Raw genomic sequence first — 14373 nt, 5'->3', positions numbered from 1 at the left:
GTCCAACTTTGAACACAAATTTTGATAAATTAGACTTTCATGCAAGATAAAGACCCTTTCCATAGACAGTTTAGCGTTACTCCATGACTGTCAAAAGATCATCTTGTACATTATCACATCAACATGACTGTTGCAATATATCATATTTCAGAAAAAGTGCATAGTGAAAAAGGCCCCATGAGTGCAGGAGGATGAAGAGTGGGTATGAGAGGTTGAGAAAGAGGGAGGAGAGGCTGAAAATAGAGGGATGGACATCATTTTGCAGTGAGCAGACTTTTTAGAGCTCAGTAAAAAAACAGTCTGTGTTACTCAGCAGGGAGGGCGGATGCTCGGAAACTCTCTTTCACTCTTACTTTCCTCGCGTTACTTTGTCCCCCCTTTATTTTCCTCTCTGTTGTCTGCACTGTGTGGTGCTGCTCAGAAGATAAACCCAGGATAACACATTCTGTAAGTATATATTTATATTTGTAGATCATTTAAAGAGAGTATTATTAAGCAAGTAAATACTGCATTTTGTTTATTTTAGAGCAGTCTGTAGATTCAGATTGACAACATACTGAGAAGAGTTGTAGCTCTTTTGGTATACACAGTTTTAAGTTAATAAAACTAACGTGGTGGAACGTAAATTGCATTTACTCAAGTACTGCAATTTTAATATATTTGTATCTCCCTTGAGTATTTCCACTTTAATCTGCTTTACACTTTTGCTTCACTACACTTAAGGGAGGGTTATGGTACAATATGATCCATTACATTTATTTTTTAGGTACAGTTGTTCTGCAGATTCTCAGTTTATAATTTATGATGCACGTTACAGATCAAATTACAGTACATAAAGTAAGTGAAATTAGCTTTAACTCCACCAATAATAGCCATTAATGATTAACAGTAATATCTTTTATACATAATGGGTACTTTAAGTACATTTTCCAGACTACACCCTTGTAGTTTTACTTTATAAGATTTATAATGCAGGGTTTTTACAGCCATATAACTGAAAAATGATTACTTTGTTTTATTGCTACTTTTACTTGAGTAAAAGAGCTCAATACTTCTTTTAACCCTTCCACTGTTGTTTTTTCTTACTTCTACTTAAATCATCATTGATGTAATTAATTTTTATCCTGTAAAGTTTTTTGTGTTCTCTGGGAAAGCACTGGTAAAACTTGTTCCCTTTTTACTTTGTCCGGACTGCAACTTTTCCAAAACTACCACATATACACAGACGTAGACTTTTATTTTGACTAGATTAAAAACATTTGTTCCATAAAATGATGCAGAAAAAGCACAAATTAGCACCTAAGAATTCACCAGAATGCAGGAAATTAAATTTTTGTAGCTCAAAATTTCCTGGTGGATGACCCCCAAACCCACCATTTCCCCCCTTATGTTAAAACAAAATATATGCCCCTGCGTGTCTTTTAGACTAAACTGTGGCTAAATGTGTAATAACTAATGGCCAAGTAATCAAGGACTTTTCTAATTGATGTAAATAGTTTTAGTTTTGTAAAGCAATAAAACATGTTCTCTTGGGTTTATATATATATATATATATATATAATATTTTAACTACTCAAATGTCAGAAATTGGAATAATTGCTTTCGTGGTGCCTGAAGGCCTTCAGTTGAAGGTAATGTAAACCCTCCAGTAAAACGCAGGAGATGAAATTAAGGCTGTAATTATGAGGATTCAGGAGGCAGTGCCATCCTATAGCTGTACATCCAAGGATGAAGAGCTGCCCACCATGTGGTCCAGCAGCAGAGGACGTACTGTATGTTTGACCACACAGGGAGGCGTTTCACACTGTGTAGTGTAAATCAGAGCAGCAGCAGGTTCACTGCAGCCTGATGCTGATTAGAAGCTTGTCTTTACAGCTTTGCACCGTGTAATTATATATTCTAAATGGTAACAGACTGAGCACTGCACCGCTGGGTTTCTTTGTCAAAGCTTCACACTGAGAAGGATGGAGAGAGGATAATGGAATAAAAGTAATATCAGGTCAGGAAGTTTATGCAGTCCGTCAGTTGTACTGTCAGTAAATGCAGGTTTTCCTGGAGGCAGAAATATCTTCATCAGGTCTGTGCTGCTGCGGGCTGGTGTACAGCAGCTGCTGCCCAGTGTAAATATAGAGGCCGCAGCCACAGGTCTCCCACGCCTCTGTGCTGCCCTGAAATATAGCTTCCTCCCGGCTTTGGTGTGGTGGATGGGTGGCCTCCCTCTACTTTACAAATTATAAGGCCTCCAGTACCAAACTCACTGTCTCCACCCCAAATAAGTAATGGCTACTCTGCTGCCTGCTAAAATAGATCTGGTGCAAGATGAGGAACTGCAGAAAACGTAGAGTCAAGATGAAGACTGGTTACATTTCAGATGGAAACATCCCTTAAAAACATTGTTTTACTTCTTCAGTGTGTCTGTTGTGTGAAACACTGATTGGCACTAGTCAGTATAGAGGTTTCCAACCTGAGGGTGAATCAGGACCCATCAATGTATGGCAAGAAAAATCTTGAGGCCCAGACACACCAAACCAATATCAGAGAACTACTGATGACAAAGGCCAATTGTTGCGTCACCTCATGTTGCCTGTGTCTCAGCCAAAAGTTGCACTTGAACACACTGCAAAAACTGTAGTCAAAAGCACAATAAAGCGTAGCTAAAGTCAGGAGGCCAGTAGCTTAGCTAATCACGAAGACTGGAAACATGGAAATAGTGAAAATAGCTTTGTCCAAAGTTTAAAAAGAAAAAGAAAAAATAAACAAAACACCACCTGCCAACACCTCTATTGGCTGTGGCTCAGAGGTAGAGCGGGACATCCACTAATCGGACGGTCAGTGGTTTGATCCCTGGCTCCTCCGGTCAACATGTTGAAGTATCCTTGGGCAAGATACCGCGCAATCAGAGTGTGTATATGAGTGTGTATCTGTTACTGAGTAACAGATGGCACCACGTATGGTAGCCTTGGCCACCAGTGTGTGAATGTGTGTGTGAATGGGTGAAGACTAAAAAAAGCACTATACAAGTGCAGTCTATTTACCTCAACAGCTTGAGTCTTGTCATCATCATCATCATCATCATCTTGAGGTTGCCAGACAACCAGCTGACTCCAGGAGGTCACTGGTCACCGAGAAATAGTTACAGCACATAACTCCCTCTGAACTTTTCTGTTTACATGTGGACTAAACAAACTGAAGTGTTCATTGCTGAGCTTCATGGTGCTGGTGGATAGATTTTTTTTTAACCTTTTTAACCTTTTGAAAGAGCCAGGCTATCTGTTTCTCCTTGTTTCTAGTCTTTTGCTTAGCTAACCTTCTCCAGGCCCGGATTGTTCTGAGGTCTTAACCCACTGTGTTAGTGGATCCCTACATCATTAGATTTGGAAATATTTCCTCTTTTGATCCTAAATTCAGGCCTTTCTCATTGCAGGACTCAGAGGAGAAGATGGAGTCCCGTTTATTTTTTCTCGTCACCTGTGTGACTCTGATCTCACTGTGTCACGCCACCCCTCTCGCAGTCATTGATGGCAGTGGTGATGAAGCAGAGCTGGAGCTTCTTTTTCCAACCTCTTTTTCCACTCGAGCACCTGTTCACATCTCTGCTACCACTGGAGCTCCCAGCCTCACCAACACCATCACCACCACCATGATCCGCCTGAAGGACTTCGTCCTCACTCGAGTAGTGGACTTCCTGCAGGAGAATCTGCTCATCATCATCGTCGTGACCTCTCTTCTCATCGTCATGGTCTTCATCATCTGCTGTGCCTCTGCCATGAGTCATAAGCGCAAGCTGGAGGCCTACAAACCCCCTCCTCATCCAAACAAGAAGTACATGGCTGACAAAAAAGCAGGACGCAAAAATTCAGATGAGCTCCAAGACAGGCCTTACGCCGTCGACCATGTCAAGAGGGTCCAGACTCAGAGCATGGCCTCCCCCAAGACCCTGCGTGTGCCGTCCAAGGCTCTGGTGGGAGAGAGGGGCAGAGATGTCAAGTCGTCACCCCGCCAGGAGGTCAGAAAGGTCAGGGCTGCAGAGGAGGTGGAAAAGCGGAGGGAGGAGCCCAGGCACAAAGAGCAGCCGAAGTACAGGGAGGAGGTGCACGAGAGATCCAGCCCGAGCACCAGCTCCGCTCATCCAGTCTGCACCTGCCACCTCAAGAAGTCCCACCACTAGAGCCCGTTCAAGGCTCATGTGGCAAAAGAAGTGAAATGATGCAACCATGACATAAAAACGAGATCAGTAAGTTTGTTTATACTGCACACATACGAAAAAAAAAAAAGAATACGTTGTGATGAAAATCAGAAATACCTTTAAACACCTGCCAGTAAGAAAATGCATTTGTGAGGCTCATATGTTCTTATATGAAAAAGAAAATTATCGATTAAACAGTTCTAACCTTTAAACTTTTAAACATTAAAAATCCAAACATCAATGAAAATATGAATGGATGAATCCCCTGATGTAAAAATGAAATGTAAAGATTAATGTGACTAAAAATAAAAACACTCAATTGTCTTGCTGCATAAATCCAGTCTTTATATGTTGCATCTCAAAGTTTTTGATTCATACAAAGATTAGAAAGCCAACACTTATTGATATGGAAAAAGATATGGCTGATTTCTTTGAACGCTACATGCCGACAGCCTCTGGTTTAAAAAGGCTCAGTGCTCAGTTGTCTCTAGTCTTGCAGCGGTCAACCAGTCGGTTTTATTATTAATAACAAAAGAGTTTCAGCCACCAAATATCATCTCACTGTGCTTCTGAAGTAGCGTCACTTGAAACAGTGAAATCAATGTTTTTCTTATAGATTGAATTTATATTAATAATGTTATAAAAAAAAATAAAAGATAAAAAAGAATGGGCAGCCTGTTATTCCACATTCTTTGCAAATATAAATAGCAAAAATATTAATGTGTTTTTAATATATTTCTCTATATGCCTGCCTAGACAGAGGAAGCTCCTCAGTATGTCCTGCTGTACACCGTGGCATCTTTTCATCATTTAGAGCAAAATCTTTGCTGCTGTATATAAAGCAGAATGAGACGCCAGTAAACTTGATTTGTTGGATAAAAAACAAAACATTTTCTTTATATTTACTCTAATATTTACTTAATTTTGTTTGCATAATGTTATTTCATGTCATGTTATATTGTATTTTAATTTAAGAACCTGATTCACAAAGCTTTACACCCAAAGCACAATTTGCATCTGTGTTACATCTGGAGAGTAAAAACATACACATATCTAATGTCTGTCTGCTTATTTATTTGGTTGGTGGGGAATTTAACTTTGTGTGGTTGTGTGTGTGTGTGTGTGTGTCTGGGGGGTGGGTCCAAGGTCAGACTGATGTTTTTATGGCGTAAAGCCCTCTGAGGCTAAGTGTGGTTTGTGATATTAGGCTTTATAAATAAAACTGAAGTGAATTAAAGTTGATCTGGCGTCAACATTACAACAGGTGGCTATTTGTATTAAAGCTTTGTGAATCTTTTTTTTAAATAATAACCTTTATGTATAAGATAAATTATGGGTTTTGTTTGTCATGTAATAGTTTGTAATGAGTCAAAAACTTGAGCACAGGGAGGGATTGTTGGCCTGTTTAGCTGGAGTAAAAAGTTTAATTTATTTTGACTCACTGAGCTAAAATGGTGCTTTAAGTTAAAAGCTGAAAAGTGTACATTTGTCATAATTTAATCTGAATAAAAATCCAGATTACATTGGAAAGATCATTTAGAAAAACTTTCCAACTCACTGCCCTAATACTCAAGTTAATGACTCTGAGCATCTAAACTAAATATGTGAGTTTGTGCGATTTATGGGCCAGACTTGTGTCGTGTTTAAATGCTCTTTAACCTCAGATTCCTCAGACGTTTCCACACAGACACTTCCTCTGTAAGTGACAGTTTTATTGTTTACAAAATGACAGTTTTGTTTTGCTAATGTTGAATAAAATAGTTGATAATAATGTTTCTGTCATTACTGAAAATGGTGAATACAGTTTTGTGATGAGAGACAAATGCAGCCCTGAAGAAACCTAAGATTACTGGAAAAGGTCTAAAAAAGACGCTGCTTGCAACAGTACGTGCACATTATGTTCAACTCAGGAATCTGTAATTTAGGAGCTGCGTATGCTCAAGAATCTTGGGTAACTATTTTTATGGTAATTACCCAAAAGTCAGATTTGTAATATCTGCTCTTTGGAAGCATGAGCTTTTAGCACACACACACAGTAACACCAACTCATCCACAGTTTTATGATTGGCCCCGGGGAAGCAGCTGGCACCATTACATCCAAACACAGGCCTGCAGAAGGTATCAGAGCCTGGAGATGACGGGAGACCCTTTTGTCCTTCACTGGCTACTGTACAAGATTGTTTAAATATTTCAACAGCAGTAAACCAGATACATGCAGAGCCCTTTGCTCCACAACAAGAGCTTGTGTATTGTCTACTCAAATCTTAAGACACTGATTTGTTCCACTGAAGTGAAAACAAAAAAAGTCATAATTTTAGGGTATTTTTAACAAGCAATGAAATACTGCCCTCATGTGAAGAGAGAGAGAAAAAAAAAGATTTATCAGTTATTTATGTAATTGCATTTCTTTTTACATCATATCTGCCATATTGATATGGATGCATTCTGGCCACAACTCAAAATATATTTATTACAAATGTACTGAAATGTGATTGAATTTTAATGCAATGTCTGAAAGCAATTTTTAAATAATAATGTTTGATCTGCATCAGTGGGTCAACTCGCCACAGATCAAACATCAAAGATACGCAACAGCTCAAAGACAAGCATGACCCTGTGGTGGCTGAAACGTGAGCCCTGACAGAGTCTCGCACTGGGGTCAGATTCCCCGCTCTTTTGTCAATGAGGTGCTAAATAATTCGAGAAAATACTACCCCTTCACTTTCACTCTTCCCACCTGGTGACAGGAAGACACACGGCCGCAGGACCACCCAGCAACGCTCTCTGTCCGAGGCCTGTTTGCTGCTTTCAAAGCCTGTTTGAGTTTTAGGGACTTTTATTAACTTCAGACAAGGAAATATTTGGGGTACGTATGTTGTTCCTTTTTCTTTTTCTTTTTTTTTTTTACACAATATTTGTCACTGAAGTTCCTGCTCTGTGTATTTTAACCAACATTTTGACAAACAGGACCTCTCAATCAATTTGAATGGTGAAGAGGATGCAGAATAGGTAATACAGCACCTTAAGGCTGTCGTTAAACTTTGATGAGCATCTGCCTGGAATTCTCAACTTCTTTAAGAGAGAGGACGGATCATGTAAGGACCATGTGGGGACGAGCCTGCCCATCTCCTCAGAGGAGCAGATAATACAGCAAGAGAAAATGGTAAGTGATTGGGCCTCTGTTTCTTTATTTTCGGTGCTGCATTCGAATAAGTCCCCCTTTGATCATGAGCTGAAAATAGTGCTTTAAATTTCAATTTTGGTCCAGATTTCCTGCACTTCTCTTTTATAGGGTCAGTGATCAAAAAGTCTACCTGATGAAATCAAGAGGTAAAAAGTGTCTCACGGTGGAGATTTTTTTAAACAAATGAAATTCACCATCTGAAAACTTCTTTTCTTATGTGCCTCCACAGTGAAGGAAGAATCCAAAAATGGAGACAATTCTTGATGATTAGAAGTCATAGAGGGCCGATTGAAAGGGTCAGGTGAAATGTATCTATATGAATCAGGTAGGTCATTATTTTTTGGTTCACAATGCATTTTTTTTTTTTTTGCTTTTATTTTTTACATTGGCAGGAGGAGTGATATGTGCATACGTGTACTGATATATTTTTTTGTGCCTTATATGGATATGTGTGGGCGCTTTATGTGTACAAGCAGTGCATTTATGAGTGATAGTCATATAAATATTATTGTCTGAGTAAGATGGTCTTTTTTTCTTTTTTCTTTTTTTCTCTTTATATTATATAAAGACGTCACAGGTCATCCTAAGCCAGGAGGAGGCAATAGACATAATAATACATCAAAATAATCAAAACATCCATTGACAAAGTCTCACACAACTCGTGCAGTATAAGTCTCATTTAACCAGTTGTATACGCAGTATTTTCCAAAGAAAGGCAGCTCTTTCATATGGGGAACTGATCTAAAGTGAAACTTATCTATTTTCAAAGGCAGACTGGATTGACAAAAGCATTGTTTTGCCTCTCTGTACACGGGAGCTGCTCGTCTACTGCTGCCTCGATCAGTTTGTTTGATTGTGTTATTTGGTGAATCTCAACTAACCCTTTGTAGCAGAGAGGGGCAAAGGACAAAAAAAAGTGCAGAACAACCCTTTACATCCTGACAGGAGAGGAAGGCGGGGAGTGAGAGGAGATAATGAGGCACACCTGTGAACTGAGGGAGGAGAAAAATCACTAACAAAGGCAGCATGGAGGAGAAGAGAGAGGAGAGTGGCTCAAGGAGAAAATATTCAAAGTTTACTTCAGTTATGGACATCTGTGCTCTAAAAACAAAAACTAGCTAAGACAAGGAGCAGCTGGACTGTGTAAACTTTCTGGACACTAAGACTTCTGAATGTGTGCTGATCCCTGCAGCAGGAGGGATGGAGGGGACGTCTTTGCTGGGACCATCAGATAAGTCTCCTTGTCTTGCCCTCTCCCAGCTACTGTTTCAACTAATTTATATAACCACTTCACTCTAAGTTAAAGGGTTCCTCCTAAGACAATCCCCTAAACACACACACACACACACACACACAAACTGAGCTGCAGTCAGACACACACATGCACGTCCACCGAACTGAACTCAACTGCATCTATGCTCACACATGCACACTCACAGAGTCCTCCTTTGATTGATTGATTTTATTTTAAGAACATAGTTTTCAGTTTTGGACTCAGAATTTCAATTTTACTTTTTGCTGCATTTGGTGTGTAAAATTTGTGTTTCATTGTTAACTTAAATTGTTTGATTAGAATGAATTTTGGGTTAAAAATGAAGAGATTCTCCAATTAGTTTAAAATAATGTTTTTCTAAAAAATGACATTATTGAGTGTTTTTATTCTCCTGTATGACGCCCAATAATTCTTTGTACATTTAAATGGAGGCAGCTGTAGACCAGCAGCCCCCGTGTTCAGTGAGGTAATATTACTGATTTTGTCAATGCAGTCTGGCTTTGAAAACACAGATAAGTTTCACTTTGCAATCAGCTGCCAGTCAGACAGGGCTGCGTGGATAAATGAGACTTGGACTGCATTGCACGAGTTGTGTAACTGATGTTTTAATATAGTTTTTTTGTTAAATGCGGCTCCCTTTTACTCCAATTCATCAAGAGTTTTCTCCATTTTCGGATTCTTTGTTCTCTGTTGAGGCATGTGGGGAAAAACAATGTTTTCTTTACAAATTAAATGTAACACTAGGATAGTATTTTTAAATTTAATTTATTTAATGTTTATTTTCACAGGTAATCTCATTGAGACATTTGAGGAGTGAAGTATTCCTTTAACCCTTTGAGACCTGGATCAACATCAGTTTTCTTGTGCTGCGTTTAGAGACCTTCAGTTTAACCCTTTGAAACCTGAGCAAATTAGTTTAATTTCTTTTGAAAACATGGGGGAAAATGCATTGAGCATCCTGGCAAGAACTGTCGCACACGTCACAAGAAATGAGTAAAAGGTGACATTAAATTTTTCTTTTTTTTAATTCTTATTAAATAATAATAATAATAATAATAATAATAATAATAATAATATTTTTTAAATATAGGAAAAATGTCTAGAAACTTACATGCATTATTCTAATATCTATAAAATTGTTTTACAGGAAAACACATTTTGGCAAAAATGTTATAATCGGAGTGCTGTCCTGATCTGATTGACTGCATTGATATGGACTATGATATGACTTGGAGAATTCAGCACTCAGTCTCAGAAAGTTTTATTTTTTTTCTTGTTTTTACAGAAAAAAATGTAATGGATATATTTTTTGAGGGGTGATCATTTTATGTGGGTTCATTTATTATTACTGTTATTATTACTATTATTATTATTGTGCTTTTTTTTCGTAATTTTCTTGCAATTATTGATTTACTAATTTCTTGCTAATTTTTGGGCGATGTCTTCTTAAGTTGCTCATTGCCTTCTCCCCATGTTTTTGCAAGAAATCACACCAGTTTGCTCATATTTCAAAGGGTTAATGTCTGATCCATTAAGCCTTAGTAAATGTTTTATTAATATGATTAAAGCCATTAGTTACAACTTACTGTGAACCCTTTTATAAAGTGAGAAATGTGTCTAAAGTGGTTGTCTCTCCTCCGTTATTCCCGGCAGTGAGTCATGCTTTGGTGCAGATGTGGTGTCCTTCTGGTTCTCTGCATCTGTCCTCTAAGCTGCCTCGTGACGTCTCCCTGTCCTCCTGGCTGCTGTTGCCCCCGCCCAGGATTCCTGGTTCTATGCGAGTCCTTGGGTCTCAGATCTCTTCCTCGCTCCGTCCCTCTCAGCACCTCTGCTCTATCTGTAGCCAGAAACCAGCTCTGTAACGTGGACCACCTGCTCCGGCCGTTCTCCGACCTGCAGGAGCTGAGCCTCAGTCACAATCTGCTGGCCCGCTTCCCTCGCGGCCTGCCCCCCAGTCTGGAGTCCCTGCTGCTGCAAGAAAACCGCATCACTTACATCACCTCGGGTGCCCTGCGACACCTGGGGAACCTCACTCGCCTGGACCTGGAGGACAACCGTATCAGTGCCATTCAACCCGGGGCTCTGCAGGGTCTCAACAAGCTGAAGGTCCTCACACTGAAGGGGAACAAGCTCACGAGCCTCCCTCTGAATCTGCCTCCATCACTGACCCACTTAGACCTCTCAGAAAACTGCATCTCTGTCCTGGACCTGCCCTCACTGTCTGCCCTGGTCAACCTGCAGGTCCTGAAGATCAACAGCAACTGCCTGCGCTCAGTCCCAGAGAGCGCCTTTGACAGCCTGCCGCGACTCAGATCTGTGGATCTCACCAACAACCTGTGGGTGTGTGAGTGCGACATCTTGTATCTTTACCGCTGGCTGCTCAGCGGTCGGCTCAGGATGGCCACCGACCTGGTGTGCTCCGAGCCGGTCCACCTTGCTCACCGCCTGCTTCTCAACTTATCCGTCATAGCTATCTGCCCGCGTGCCCTGAAGCCAAATGAGAGGACACACCAACTGGAGATGCTGACAGTGAAGCCCACAAGACCAGGCTCATTAAAAAACAGGAGATATTTGGGAAACTTCTCACAAGAAAACCCTGCTGGACTTCTTCCGAAAGACTTTCACAACACTCGTTTGTTTCTTAACCACTACTCTTTAGAGACCCTAACCTACGAGGAGTGTTTGTCCCTGAATAAAACACAATCAGCAGTCCCACCCCATATAAAAACCACTACTTCTGTCCCTAATGAGGAACAGAAATGCAGAGAAAACATCACAGGTCAGCCCCCTCACGTTAATGCAACCTCGGCTGAAGCAACACGATCTTTGCTCTCCACAAACAGAGAGGTGCACTGGCCCACTGCCGACCCACAGCTGCTCACACAGCAACACTCTGCAGTGGTCGTGTCTTTGCTCGCTGTGCTGTGTGTATTGGTAGCTCTCCTGATGCTGGCAGTGCTGATTGTACTGAGAAAGGTACTTCTGCGCCAAATGAGGGTAGCTCCGCTTGATGTGGGATCTGGTGGATGACACTAGCACAGACGCACTGCGGATGTTTTTCATTTTTATTCACAATAAGCACAATTTCATACAATAATCTGTTTAATGTTGTATTTATACTTGAGCTGTTGACCTAACTGCATTTTCATACTGAATCGTCCGTGTGTGACCAGTCATTTTACACAATCAAGCCAAATAAAACCAAATGCCAAAAAATTACAAAACAAAAGCTCACCTCAACCCGTAGTGTCTGATTTATGATATATCTCCTATGTTGAGCTCCCTTGTTTAAATTCAAGGATAGGATGATCATCTGATGAAAAGCAAATAAACCACTAACACTTATAAAGAGATTATAAAACTCCCTAAAGAGGGTGCAAGACCTGATGGAGTAATATGGTAGCCAATCTTCCAAACAGCACTGCAGTGAAACATTACAGGACCGATGTTGTCACCTAATAGAGAGTTAATAAGGTATTAATTGGTGGCCTTTGTGCGTTCCTCCTTCTTGTCCTGTTGTTTTAGTCTGTAGTCTGACAGCGCTGCTTTTATGGCATCTTCTGCAAGCACTGAAAGAGAGGGAGTGAGGAGGTTTTAGAAACTCTTTGAAATGCTGCTTTGATTTTACTGAGAAATACACAGTCAGGTAACAAACTGTGAGGAAGACCTAAAGAATTGAGTACGGAAACGTCACTCGATAGTTTAATATGTATGAAAACCAGATTCCCTCTTTAACTGTAGTGCTTTGACTTACTGGAGCAGTGGAGCTTGACTGGAGGAAGGCACAATTCTTTGGCAATGTCTGTGTTCCTGATCTTCAGAGCTTCGTCAATCTGCAAGATGACAGCAGACTTTAGCAAAAAGCAGCACTTGTAAAGCCATTATTCTACTTTCTATTAAATCGTGTAATATACCAACTCACCGACTTCCCTTTCACCCACTCTGTCGCAAGAGAGCTGGAGGCGATGGCTGATCCGCAGCCAAATGTCTTAAACTTTGCATCAATAATCTTGCCGTTTTCATCCACCTGAATCTGGAGAAAACACAGAGTCAAACACCTAGTTGCACCATAGGACAGTCAGGACAGTCAGGACAGCTGCATTTGACCTCCAGCCTACCTGAAGTTTCATTACATCACCGCAGGCTGGTGCGCCCACCAATCCAGTCCCCACATTTTTGGAGTTTTTGTCAAGAGCTCCCACATTTCTTGGGTTTTCATAGTGGTCCACCACCTTGAAGAAAGTGACAAACAGAAAATGATATACCACATTATTTATCGCATTGTTGTTTTGAGCGTTTAAAACTGGGACACCGCTAGTAAAGTTAGCTACACCAACATACTGTCGGACAACACACACACGCTAGCTAGCGTTACAATGTCAATAAAACTCACGTGACAGGCCTTAGGTACAGATATGAGTTTAAAACACATTTCCTTGTATATCATGTCTTACCTTTTTGTGATATGAGCAGACAGCACTCAGCTCCGGGCTGAATAACCTTCTGCTAAACAACAACAGCGACGACGCAGAGTTTCGTAAAGATACAATCGCCATGTTGAGGCAAAGATGACGAACGGAAATCAACGAGTGCGCCCGAGTGAGGGCGACCAGTTTTTGTTGACAAACAAGAGAAGAAGGACTGTACCACCGATGAAGGAGCCCCTACTAGCGGCTAACAGCAGCCGGTACATGTTAGGTGATTCACGGTTAGATCTACACAGGCGCCACCTCACGACGCTGAAGTAGGCTTTCATTTCGACAGTTAAGGGGGAAATTACTTGCATCGCTTACTCGGCTTTTTGTACGACTTATTGTCGTGACAGCATGATAGGCATTTAAAGTAACGCATCAGGGCTGTCTGATACCTACTTTCACTTTTCTGTTTATTATATTTATGAAAATGTAAAAAAAAAAAAAGATAGATTTCAATGCTTTTTTCACGTTTGACCACATTAGACCAGGTCCAGATTTTCAAAAAATCACTATACTTAGACAAGTTAAATCTGGAGTAGATTATCCCGGAGAGCTTAAAGGTTAATAAGAACACAGTTTCACATTTGTGAGACCTTTATTGTATTTGTGATAATGCCAAACAGGAAGATTTAACTTTTTTTTTTTTTTAAATTGTGGACCACATTTGACCTGGTCTAGATCGAAAAACACTATACTTAGACAGGTCAAATCCGGACTAGATTATAATTTAAAAAAAGACTTGGTTGTACAACTCTGAAACTGTTTTCAATCATATTTATTCTCTCTTTGATAACCTAGTGAAGGTTTGACTTGTCGAGGTATAGCCTAGTGGTTTTCGAGAGAGACCTGGTTGAATGTGGTCTACATGTGAAAAAATGCAGTGAAATCTCCCCTTTTTTTTTGCATTTTCACAAAGAGAATAAAGATTTCACAATTCTAAAACAGTATTTTACATAATATTATTTCTGGGATATCTAGTGAAGGTTTGACTTGTCCAAGTATAGTGGTTTTCGAGAAAGACCTGATTCAGTATGGTCTACATGTGGAAAAAATGCAATGAAATCTCCCCTTTTTGCATTTTCACAGATAAAACAGAAGTTTCACAAATCTGAAAGTGTGTTTTAAGCTTTATTTACCCTTTCTGGGATAATCTATTTAAGATTTGACCCAGCTAAGTATAATAGTTTTGATCTGGACCTGGTCTAATGTGATCAACATGTGATAAAAGCAGTTAAGTGAAATCTTCCCTTTTTGC

The 14373-nt window shown here is 40.1% G+C and overlaps 3 protein-coding genes across 3 annotated transcripts; 2 read left to right on the top strand and 1 right to left on the bottom strand.

Moving 5' to 3' along the window:
- Positions 1-285: 285 nt before the first annotated feature.
- tmem119a (transmembrane protein 119a) lies at positions 286-5238 on the top strand. The gene is made up of 2 exons (XM_042489074.2): positions 286-447; positions 3425-5238. Exon 2 carries the CDS (start codon positions 3440-3442, stop codon positions 4166-4168), a length of 729 nt encoding a protein of 242 aa, XP_042345008.1. The 5' UTR covers positions 286-447; positions 3425-3439; the 3' UTR covers positions 4169-5238.
- Positions 5239-8328: 3090 nt separating this feature from the next.
- On the top strand, positions 8329-11689 carry si:ch211-191d15.2 (uncharacterized). The gene is made up of 3 exons (XM_042488307.2): positions 8329-8603; positions 9071-9109; positions 10297-11689. The coding sequence occupies exon 3, from the start codon at positions 10303-10305 to the stop codon at positions 11671-11673; it is 1371 nt and encodes a 456-aa protein (XP_042344241.2). The 5' UTR covers positions 8329-8603; positions 9071-9109; positions 10297-10302; the 3' UTR covers positions 11674-11689.
- Positions 11690-11694: 5 nt separating this feature from the next.
- On the bottom strand, positions 11695-13255 carry iscua (iron-sulfur cluster assembly enzyme a). The gene is made up of 5 exons (XM_042488309.2): positions 13098-13255; positions 12762-12875; positions 12566-12676; positions 12398-12476; positions 11695-12212 (listed from the first exon to the last, which is right to left on the bottom strand). Exons 1-5 carry the CDS (start codon positions 13197-13199, stop codon positions 12121-12123), a joined length of 498 nt encoding a protein of 165 aa, XP_042344243.1. The 5' UTR covers positions 13200-13255; the 3' UTR covers positions 11695-12120.
- Positions 13256-14373: the final 1118 nt, after the last annotated feature.

This window comes from Plectropomus leopardus, chromosome 4, assembly GCF_026936395.1.
Source record: "Plectropomus leopardus strain MGB_pleo_1.0 chromosome 4, ASM2693639v1, whole genome shotgun sequence".
Classification (NCBI taxonomy): Eukaryota; Metazoa; Chordata; class Actinopteri; order Perciformes; family Serranidae; genus Plectropomus; species Plectropomus leopardus.
Note: the sequence above shows the minus strand (reverse complement) of the source record. Positions and strands in the feature narration are given on the sequence as shown.

What these genes read in the sequence shown, in the direction of transcription:
- si:ch211-191d15.2 (XM_042488307.2), top strand. Translation starts at nt 10,303, where the DNA reads ATGCTTTGGTGCAGATGTGGTGTCCTTCTGGTTCTCTGCATCTGTCCT.
- tmem119a (XM_042489074.2), top strand. Translation starts at nt 3,440, where the DNA reads ATGGAGTCCCGTTTATTTTTTCTCGTCACCTGTGTGACTCTGATCTCA.
- iscua (XM_042488309.2), bottom strand. Translation starts at nt 13,199, where the DNA reads ATGGCGATTGTATCTTTACGAAACTCTGCGTCGTCGCTGTTGTTGTTT. An exon ending in AGTGGGTGAAAGGGAAGTCG is followed by an intron (nt 12,477 to 12,565) that starts GTGAGTTGGTAT and finishes GTCATCTTGCAG; the next exon opens with ATTGACGAAGCTCTGAAGAT. An exon ending in AGTCAAGCTCCACTGCTCCA is followed by an intron (nt 12,213 to 12,397) that starts GTAAGTCAAAGC and finishes CCTCTCTTTCAG; the next exon opens with TGCTTGCAGAAGATGCCATA.